Source organism: Herpailurus yagouaroundi, unplaced genomic scaffold, assembly GCF_014898765.1.
Source record: "Herpailurus yagouaroundi ecotype Mexico unplaced genomic scaffold, PumYag 222, whole genome shotgun sequence".
NCBI classification, from domain to species: Eukaryota; Metazoa; Chordata; class Mammalia; order Carnivora; family Felidae; genus Herpailurus; species Herpailurus yagouaroundi.
In genome coordinates, this window is record NW_024412453.1 from 3396987 (window position 1) to 3408512 (window position 11526).

Consider the following 11526-nt stretch of genomic DNA (forward strand, 5'->3'; position numbering starts at 1 on the left):
ATCATGACCTGAGCTGAAGTCAGCCGCCCAACCAACTGAGCCACCCAGGCACCCCATATTAGGTGATTCTTTTATGGGAAGGGGTCTGGATCGAGTGATAGTATTGCTGAGTCCTTGAGGCAAGGAGACTCCGAGATACAGTTGTAATTGGTGTTATTGCTGTTGCTGCAGTTGAGGTGGGGGAAAATACTCACTGAAATAATTCCTGGAAGCTGAGCCACCCGTTCTGGCTGTGTGGAGACACCAGGAGTTTGGTCTCTAAGTCAGGACACTCTGACATGATGGACTCCACTGCTGGGACCACCTCCTCACTGACCACAACACACTTGGCTTTGGATGCTCGCAGCCGATAGAGAATGTCTTTTGCTGTCAGCTGGGTTGTTCCTGGCATGAAGACCAGCCCTGAGAAGGAGAGAGGGCCCTGAGCTGAGCAGAACTCTTGTCCATCAGGTAAGATTGTAGACTGTTGAAATAGGCTCTGTGCTTGGTAGAGAGGAGTTGTGGATTATAGCCTTTAGCTACCCTTGTCTCGGTCCCCAGGGACATCCTACAGGACCTTGGTCACTGGGAGATCATTAGAGTACTGGCTTTAGATTCTGATAGTCCCTGGGTCTAATTCTGTCCTTGCAACTTACTAGCTTTGTGACCTTGAACATGTTACTTGATCTCTCTGTGCCTTCCTTTCCTTATCTGAAAAATGAGGGAAAATAGTAGTAAGTGTCTGGCATATAGTAGGCATTATAATGGCATAACATTTTTGTGAAACATTTGCATCATTATTATATAATACTTAAATAGCACTTTATAGCTCATAACATATTTTAATGAACATTATCTTAGTCAGTCCTCTGAACCAGTGGTCTCCAAAGTGAGTTTTGCAGGGTAACCCACTGAGGATGAGAAGAAAAATTAGAATTAAAAAATTTTATTGCGATATTAGAATTCTTTGTTTTAATCTCATTTTTGTATATATTTTATAACATGCATGCTATATTAGTACAGAAGAACAATATAAATATTATATCCAGATGGGAGGATGTGTGTCCCAAATATTTTTATTGATAGTTTGTGCAATCAGAAGAGCCTGGAGACCACTGTTCTAAAAAGCCATGTAGGTCCATGCAGTTGTTGACATTTGATGGAATGTGAGATTGAGTCATAGCCAGTGAGGGGCAGAGTCAGCCCTCAAACCTGGGTCTTCTCAGTGGTCTGGAATCATCAAAGTTTGTCTACACTCCTTTGGCACTGCTTTGGCAATGTTTAGTTTATCCCACCTCTTCACTTCATTCTAAACACTGGCCTGAGATGGACCTGATTTTAAAGTAGCAGTTCCTTATGAGAAGGACATATATAGGAGAATTAGATGAAAAGCAGAGGGAAGGCGGTTTGCACTTTCTAAAGTGAATCAGTGAAGGAAAACAGGGTTTATGTAAAGCATTACGAACAGCCACTGAGCACTTATTAGGCCTCCGCTATCTCACTTAAAACCAGTCCCAGTGTATAGACGACAACTAGCCCAAGAGTCACAGAGTCTGTAAGTGGCAACCAGGATTCAAAGATACATTTACTAGACTCACCAGACCTGTACTCTATAGCAGACTACTTATTTCTTGGTGAGTTTCCTGAAGTCAGCTAAATGGGAAGAAGTGGACTTGAATTCCTAGAAAGAGACTTTATTCATTGAATATATTTTAAAAGCTCTCATGTGTCATTCTCCTCTTGAGAAAATGAATAAATATATGACAATAAGGAAGTTAATCAAGGAGATACCTTACAGGACCTCAGATAGTGCAGTCTATGTAAAAATATAAGATTATTTATTTTGCAAATACTTGTTCTTAATGGCTCAGAAATTATTAGTACTCTTGGTAGATTTTTGACATGAATGTGTTCAGTGCATAGCATGGGGGTTAAGGAAATGTTCTCTTCTGGTGGACTTCAGAGTTTAACATTAGAGCAAAAGTGAAATATTTTGCCACATTAGGTGCAATACAAGTATCTCAATATTCACTCAGAAGATTTAATAATTCTGAATTAGAATTATGAATTATAAATAATTCTGAATTAGAAAACAATCCTTAGGTGATTGCTTAACACTTAATTAACTGAATGTTTTTGATAATTTGGCCTGGGGGGTTGTTTTTAATCTTGGCATTTCACAAATTGCTTAAATTATGTTAAATAATATTAAGTACATTTTTAATCACAAACCACTTTCAATCTCCCTCCAACATACAATTGGTTTCACATTTCCAAGTTCCTTTTTATACTAGATACAAAAAGTACTTTATATATTGCTTTTATAAAATTTAAATTGGTAATTAAGAGCATTTTCTAATACCATTGTGAAATCCTTATAATTATCTTTTTAATGATATCCCATCAAGTTTGAGGTATCATAATTTCAACTAGCAATAAACACTTCTATTAAACTTGATTTAATCATTTCTATGTAGTTGTTTCCAATTTTTTTCTCTGTTAATGATATTGTAGCAAAGATCTTGTGTTCTCTATGTATTATATCCTTTAATATTCTTACTTTTTAAAAATGTTTATTGATTTATTTGGGGGTGGGGTGTGAGCAGGGAAGAGGGGCAGAGGGAGAGACAGAATCTTAAGCAGGCTCTATACCCAGTGCAGAGCCTGACATGGGGCTTGATCTCACAACCATGAGATCTTGACCTGAGCTCAAATCAAGTCAGATGTTCAATCAACTGAGCCACCCAGGTGCCCCAGTATTTTTATTTACCTTTAGTTGATTTATAGACATTGTGTCATGCTCTACAGTAGGTATTGGAAACTTTTTCAGTAAAGCACCAGATAGTAAATATTTTAGGCTTTGTGGACCATCCCATCTCTGTCTCAATTAGCAATTCTGCTGTTGTAGAGCAAAAAGAGCTGTAGACAATATGCAGATGAAGGAGCATGGCTGTATGCCATTACAACTTTAAAGCTTTATTTACCAAAATAGATGGCCAACCTGTAGGCCATGGTTTTTGCCGACCTCTGTCCTAGGGTGAAAAAAAAAAATTCTAGAATTTTTATTTGGGGTAAAATATAAATTATTATTTTTATAGAAAATGTGTCATTGAATACATTAATCTTTTTGCCTGGAATGAGGCAGAGGTTTTCCAACTGGGATCTGCAGTCATATTCTTATAAGTCCTTGTATTCTAAAATGCTTTTTCTTCCTTTAGTGTTTTAAAATCTGGGAGAATCCAAATATATTCAAGAAAGTAAATTCAGGACTATCTGGCTAAATACATCATAACCAGCTCTGCGAAAAGGCATTAGTGTCCACATTTGCTTTGATAGAGTTTTTGTTTAAATCCCAATTGCAGGGGCGCCTGGGTGGCGCAGTCGGTTAAGCGTCCGACTTCAGCCAGGTCACGATCTCGTGGTCCATGAGTTCGTGCCCCGCGTCAGGCTCTGGGCTGACGGCTCAGAGCCTGGAGCCTGTTTCCGATTCTGTGTCTCCCTCTCTCTCTGCCCCTCCCCCGTTCATGTTCTGTCTCTCTCTATCCCAAAAATAAATAAACGTTGAAAAAAAAAATTAAAAAAAAATCCCAATTGCAAAGCTTTCTAGCTGTGTACCTTTGGACAAGCTTCTTAAACTCTCTGAACCTCAGTTTCCTCTTTTGCAAAATGGGCATCACAATAATACCCACCTCTTTTTTCTTTTCTTTCTTTCTTTCTTTCTTTCTTTTTTTTTTCTTTTAGCAATACCCACCTCTTAAAATAGTTGTTATTATTATTACTTCATGGTTCCTCTTCATCATAACTCTTATTTCTCTGTTCTCTGTAAGCATGGCTTCAGTTGGAACTAACAATTCAGAAAAACCTCAAATGTCAGTCTCTCTCTGTTTCTGCATGATTTAGAAATGTTAAATATTGGCACTGACCTGTTCGCATACAAGCCACGTTTATAAGCCACCACTCTGGGATACGGGGCAGAATCACAGCCACTCGGTCTCCTCTCTTTAGGCCACAGGGCTTGATGAGCACGTTGGCAGCTTTTCGGGACAAGGAGCCCAGTTCTTCAAAGCTCCATTTCACCTCAGCCCCTTTGCCATTCACCCACCATAGGGCTGGGTTGGCTGGTCTCTCTCCTGTCTGGCCATGGGCACATGGGAAAGAGAGAAGGCTTATATGACTGGTCCACCAAATAGATGGGACATCTGCCATTACTTCTTCTCAGCACTTGTGCTGGTGGATTCTGGTAACAGCACCTTAGTTTGTCTTTGGAGGGCCTACTCCTCTCCTATTGAATATAGCTTAGGTGAGACAACCCATCAGGGTAATTGTCCACCCACCAGTGAGAGACATGTGACCTATATTGGGTGAATCAGACCTTCTGTCCCTGATTTTGAGTTTTCTGAGAAGAACAAAAAGAATATAGTTGAAACAAAATCTGTGTATGAGCTCTTGGTGCTTCTATATCTCCAGGGAGCTATCCTGGTTCCTGTTCTTGCTGAAACTGACTGTCCAGCTTGCAACCCATTTTTGTGAGCACTCCTATGTCCAATAAATTTCTTTCTTGCTTAAAATAGATTCTGTGCCATCCAAATAACCCCAATGGTTGTACTAAGGTTGATTAGGAACAAAGCATCTTTTTCTTTCTATCTATCTATCTATCTATCTATCTATCTATCTATTTTTTAGAGAGAGCACACACACGTGTGCCCACATGACTGGGGGGAGTGGCAGAGAGAGGGGGAGAGAAAATCAAGCAGGTTCCACACTCAGCATGGAGCCTGATTTGGGGCTCAATCTCATGACACTGAGATCATGACCTGAGCTGAAATCAAGAGGCAGATACTTAACCAACTGAATCACCCAGGTACCCGACATCTTTTTTTTTACCCAAAAGACTGAGGGATGGTTTTCAGAGAAAACAAAAAATAGGATGGTGGGCCTTTGGGGGAGGCTCATCAACTGATGGATTTTTGAAGGAAACTTCTCCTATGATTCTACAAAATACACTGTCTGAAAAACCTCTTCACTTTGTGAATTACCCAAAAAAAATTACTCCTCTTTTCTTCCCTTTTCTGGAACTCTCTTTTTACCTTCTCTGGTTAGAAAATATTTCAAAATCGGGGCACCTGGGTGGCTCAGTCGGTTAAGTGTCTGACTTCGTCTCAGGTCATGATCTCACACTCCGTAAGTTCAAGCCCCTCATTGGGCTCTGTGCTGGCAGCTCAGAGCCTGGAGCCTGCTTCAGATTCTGTGTCTCCCTCTCTCTCTGCCCCTCCCCTGTCTCTCTCTGTCTCAAAAATAAATTAAAAAAAATTTTTAAATTTAAAAAAAGTATTTCGAAATTCAATTTCAATTTCACTTCCTCTCTGAAGCCTTTCTCAGCCTCCTCTTCTCTTCTCTGACTTCTCTGTATTCCCACAGCATTGTGCACAGATGCCAGATGACTATGTTATATTGTATCATAATCCCTACCCTATGGGTGTAAGATTAGGGTCTGACTCATGTACTCTTGGGACTGGTGACCTTGGATAAGGAACTTAACTTCTATGAGGTTAACTTCCTTATTTGCAATCCCCCAGCATGGTGATGGGGATTTGGTGAAATAATATAGGTCAGTATTTCTTAATCTTTAGTTATTTGAGTATCACTACTTTTGTCAGATCTGTTTACACCTGTGCTATTGTTCTTTGTATTTTTCTTTACATTCACTCCTTTTTACTTGTATACATTTACTTAAGAAGGAAAATGTGTTTGGCTATTATTGGTAAAACCAGTACTGCTTGCTAAAAATAGGTTACTGAAAAATAAATATATTGAAAATAAAGTATGCCCTTAAATTTTGTCTAGAGATATTCAACTTCTACCTGCTCTTTCTGTTCAAAAGAGAGTTTAACGAGTGTAAAAGAGCTGTTAAAGATGTAATGGACTTAAAGGAAGACTTTCCCCTTAATTTAATAGGAAAGATTGATTCAATGTTATTTAATATTAATATTTTGTATATCTAGTATCTGCATCTTTTGAGGCACAGGTCCTTGCAAATGACTATTATTATTAAACCGAAGCTCAAATTACTGTTTTTTCCATAAATCTGTAGCTAGCCTGAACAGATGAACGGAGAACAAAGAGCTGCTGAAGGAAATGAAAGAAAAGAGAAAATGAAGGAAAAGAGGCAGGGCTCTGTGAGTAACTACCATGAGGGGGTCTGAGGAAGATCCAGAGAAAGACAGTATGTGGAGTTGAGGATCAAAGATCTTCCCTGGGGAGAGAGAAGAGCAAGTGGAAAACAAACAAAGGAGACCCAGAGGGATGAAAGAACTGAATTAAGAGTGACAAATGGACCACAGAACAAGGAAATGGAAGGCTGAGACATAGGTGGATACCAAGCATCCAATGGAAGCCTATCATGTCATACCTTTTCTTTTTGGGACCACTGGTCCAGCACATCCCCAGCAAAGTTAAAGTTTTTAGGCAATGATCTCTCACAGCGATTTATGGCTTCAAAGTCAGCAAGAGTCAGAGGTGCCCAAAGCTGGTGATCTTTGTGAAGGTACCGGCCAGTTGGCCTGGCAAGCCAAATGAATCTGAACATCTGATAGCGGAAAAAAATCATGATTTCCAAAGGGCTTTGTCAACTGATATGGATGTGGAAGTTCTGTAGCCTGTGGGGAGAGATGGGTAGGGGGAGCGTTAGTCTCTCTGGTTGCTCTGTGGTGAGACTGGGGAGTGGACTTGTGGCTGTGTGCTCCCCAGGGAGTTGGGGAACACCTGAAAAACACTCATCCTTTTTCAGGGCTGTGGCAGTCAGCCATGGACTAGTCTCCCTACCACTGACCTCTCCTCTTCGTTCTGTCTGTGATCAGGTTATTCTTCAAAACAAAACAAAGCTGACAACTATAGAATTGCCAAGCTTCCATTTTTCGTCCCTATCTTCTCCCCCAACCAAACAATAGACAAACAGTATTTTGCTGCCTCAATAGACATTCAAGCCCTGCTTCTGTCTGCCTCGTACTCTATTCTAACTGTATTTTGTAACTCCTCTACTTGAATTTCCTCTTCTAGTTAAAGCAGTCCACTTATTTTCATGAATGCCTATTTCTAGCTCTAAGATTTAGTCTGTCATTCACCTTTCCTCTGGCTTCCCTACTTTCTTCTCCCCTCAGTCCTTCATTATAATTGGTTAGAAACCTTGATTTAAGTCCTGGCTCAGCAACTTTCTGATAATAGGACTTTGGGTAAATCATTTACCCTTCCTGCACCTCCATTTTCTCATGTGTAAAATGGAGGAGGGGAGGAATATAATACCTCTCTCCTAGGGTTATTATGAGGATTTAATAAGATAATGTGTGTAAAATAACCAGCATGTAAAAAGTACCTTCAAAGTGTTAACTAATGCTTTTGTTAAGATTATTTTCATTAGTACTATGGTGGCATTGGTTCATGAAGTAATTTTACTTTATGAATCAGGAGACCTGGACTTTACTCTGAACTCTTTCAGAATTAGCTTTGTGACATTGGTAAAGCCACCTCCCACTGCCATCTGTAATTTAACATTTTTTAATAATACTGTTATTTCTTCCTTTGAATTTCCATCATATGCATCAATATTCCTCACATGACAGGTTTCTAGCTTATATTATTAATTGTTTTCAATATATGTGCTTTGTCTCTGTAACCTACCTAAAAGGTGTGGGTGGAGGCTATGCATTGCATCCTTGGTACTTAACATGACCTACAGAGCCATCTTCAATAACAGAAGCCAATGTTTATTAAGTGCTTTCTGTAGACCAGGCATTTTGCATTCCTGACATCATTCAGCATTCATGGTAAGCTTTTGAGGCTGGTGTCATTATTATCTCCATTTTACAGATGGGGAAACTGAGACCCATGTAGACTTAAGTAGTGTGCCCAAGGTCATCCATCTTATAGTGGCAGAGGCAAAGTTTGGACCTGTTTGATCTGTCCTCAGAGCTTGTGTCCTCAACCTCTTTGCTATTCAGCCTCCCTTGTGCTGCCTTCTTCGATCAAGGTTTCTTGCTGATGAATATTGCCTTTCAGTCCTACTTAGTTGCCTTGTATGGAGTGGAAAAATCTGCAGGTGCTAAGGGTGCCTGAGTCTGCCACATGGTGATAACATAAATAGTAGAACAAAGGGTGTAGGGTGTACCATCCCTTCATTGTTGCCAAGCCTTCTTTGCTGTTCAGAGAGACGTCTGGAGAAGCCAAAGCCCATTTGGTGCAAATGCAATTTACTGTATCCCAGGAAGAGCTAATTATGACAATACCATTGGCATTAAACTCTCCATTATGTCAAGGAAGACAGACGAGGGATCACCTGGGCAAGTGTGGTGGAGGTAACAAGAGTAGAGAAGGGCAGGGAGAGGAGGAGTATTGGGGGCCATGTTTATGATTTAGCATTTTACTGAAAGTGAGACCCCACTTCTCCCCTAAATACACACACACACACACACACACACACACACACACACACACACACACCACATGCTTGCATCCACGCTTGTCTCTCTGCATGCCCTTTGCAAATTGCTTAGCATTTCCAAGTTTCATCACATTTGTGCAATGAGAGTAATGGAAGTACCTTCTTCACTGGCTGGCTGTGGGGTTAAAATGAGCACTCTAGCACAGTGCCTGGTGGGTGGCTTGGACTCAGGTAAATGCTTCACATTAAGAATCAAACTTCAAAATTATTTATGGCAGAAGGCTTTAGCTGTTTGATATCCAAAAAAACAAACAAAATGACAAAAAACAAAAAACCCAAACTAGAAAAGCTGTTGGATTAGAGCTATCAATATTTTGGTGGCTTATTTTGCCTCTTTTATGCCCTGTCACTGTGCTCCAGGCTTTTGGGGCTGAACTGAGCCCCCATCAGTCTGAAGCATTCTAGCCTTCATTTCCATCATTTTGACCTTTCTTGGTCCTAGTTTAATGATGAATTGGAAAGATTCTCAAGACATGAGATACTTGGAACATTCTTGCTTCCTAAGAAGAATAGTGCAGATAATAGAGCAGATAGTTTTAATGCAAATCTCCTTCATCTTCTCCTCCAAATTGAAAAATGATTTTTCATGAATTGTTCTGATTTCCCATACCTCTGTAACCTATCTAGATGGTGTGGGTAGAGGCTATACATTGCAACAACAAACCAAAACTAAATGAAAAACTAGCAATAAATCAAAAACTAAATATCATAAAACAGATTTGATCTGAATATACACTTTAGCATTACCCATGTTATGTGCCTAATCAGTGAAATAGGTCTTGCATATGCAAACACAATCATTACTAATAAAATACAAATCAAGATATCACAGAGTAGGATTTTTCAGTTAAACTGTAAAATTGTTTTGCCAGTAACATTTCTTCTTTCTATCTCTTTGGTCTGCTTTTGATTTTCTGAGATTTGTATGGATAGGCCTTTAAGGAGACCACGAATCTCCGAGGAGCCGCCATTTTGCATTGAACATAGCCATTTCCTGGCTTTGGATCCTGTGGGAAGTCTATATGATTCCAGGGTCAAATATGAGAATCACTGAGTTTTTTAGGTCAAGACATTATCTATGTAGAAATTAGTACATACACATGTTTAACAAAATATTTCCAGATGATATCTGTAAAAGTGAGAGATTCGAAATAGGTGATTTTTAAAGTCTTAGTGATTTCCAATGTGTTAAGGGAAACTTTAACAGTGGAAAGATGTTTAGGCAATTGGTGTGCACTCAGCACTGTGAAGTATTTTTATGCACTATCTCGTTTAATTCTCTTAACACCTCTTGGACTCAGGCATTTTGTTTTACATATAAAGTGACCAAGGCACTGAGAGGTAAGTGATTTACCAAAAGCTATTCATCTAGCTAGCAGCATCAGTTCTAGCCTGCATTTCTTGTCTCCAAAGGCAATGCAAGGAAATGCTATCATAAATATTTGTTATATTTCTATCAATCTTTGTAAAGTAGAAGAGTCAATTTTCCCATCAAAGAGACTTTTATTCAGTGTTGGATCAGCACTTATCCAATTACAGCAAGGCAGTGTGACCTCTAACTGCTGTTCTATACATTTAAACACACTTGCACAAGTTCTCATTATTAGAGTCACTTCCATGTTACCACATGCATTATTTCTCTTACCCAAAGATGGTATTATTGTTCCAGAAAGGCCTTCGACTCCTTCATAAGACTCAGCTCTGCATTAGCCAGGAAATTGGTTCCTTCCTTCTTTTCTTTTGGTGGCATCTGTTCCATTGTAGTCCTGAGACTCTGGTGCACAACTGGGAGGATCATAATCCCTTGGGAGGGGAGTTGACGTTTCTCTGGACACCCTGTGGTTAAAGGGACAGCAGCTTATAAGAGACACCTAGGAGGGGAGAGAGGAAATGCAGGAACAACTTCCCTTTATGATTCAGTGCTAAGCCCCAGCACATTAGTGGATTATTCTTGTCCATGGAGTTGATAATATCAAGATCCATTGTGCTTAGATGACCTATAATCAGAGCCTCATGGCATGATTTCCAAACAGTCTAGAACATTGGCATGCTTGACTATTGTGATATAGCTGGATGTAGCTTGGCAAACCTGGAAAAGGACAGCTAAAGGAATCAAATTGGAAGTCTCACCTCACTACTAGGTGACTGTCCTGACATTATCTCACTTGGAAATAATTTTGAGAGAATGTTACTGACTGGTTTGAATATAAACTTTGCCTGCTTGTACCTTTGTGGATGTCAGTTGCTGGCAACAAGGATTGGGTTTCATGAAGTCTGTGGCTAAAAGTTGCTTGTTGATGACAATGATCAAACAGTGACATTTTTCACCTTCAGAGTTCATTGTTACCCCACATGATATCCAGAAGAGAGTATCTCTCATGGGCTCAGACATCAACAGGGCTCCTTGGTCCTTTAATGAATGAAGGCCAAGGCCGAGCCCAGGGTGGTAGACTGAATAAAGGCACTTCAAAGATATCCATGTCCTAATCCCCAGAAACTGTAGGTTACCTAATACAGGAAAAGGGAATTTGCAGGTGTTAAAGATCTTGAGATGGGGTGATTATCCTAGCTTATCTGGGTGGGCGTGATGTAATATAAGAGGCTGATAGCACCTGGCACAGCACCTGGAAAATAGCACTGGTTCAACCAATAATAGTGCTCATTAGGAGGTGGCAATCTCCTCCCTTGCACATTCCATCCCCCTGGGTAGGGGTGTGTGTGTAGAGAGGTTCCTAGAGGAGATGAAACTTGAGTCGGGCTTTGGAAGATGGCAAGACTATGAGTAGGTGGAAAAGAGAGCAGGCAGGCATCTCAGAAAGGGACCGCAACATGGAGAAGGCCCAGCTATACCTGGATCTTCCATGGTTTGGCTGATCCATACATTCTTGATTCACCAAGCCAGAAAATTCTTTTCTCCCCTCAAGCAATATAGTTTGGGATTCAGTTACTTATAATCAAAAAAGTTATTGACTAGTATAGTTTTGGTTCCTTCTGTTTGTGGGCTAGAAATGGAGTTAGAAGTCAACCGATCTTTCTTTTTCACTTCGGTGGCA

The 11526-nt window shown here is 40.0% G+C and overlaps 1 protein-coding gene across 1 annotated transcript in view; it reads right to left on the minus strand.

The window, feature by feature from the left end:
• LOC121019813 (acyl-coenzyme A synthetase ACSM4, mitochondrial) overlaps positions 1–7325 on the minus strand; it is a 20877-nt gene extending 13552 nt beyond the window's left edge. The window contains exons 1-3 of the mRNA XM_040459624.1: positions 6389–7325; positions 3903–4113; positions 195–402 (exon numbers count right to left, since the gene is read on the minus strand). Coding sequence (XP_040315558.1) covers positions 195–402; positions 3903–4113; positions 6389–6586 — 617 coding nt within the window. The 5' untranslated portion in view covers positions 6587–7325. The remainder of the gene's footprint in view (positions 1–194; positions 403–3902; positions 4114–6388) is intronic.
• Between the last annotated feature and the right edge of the window lie 4201 nt (positions 7326–11526).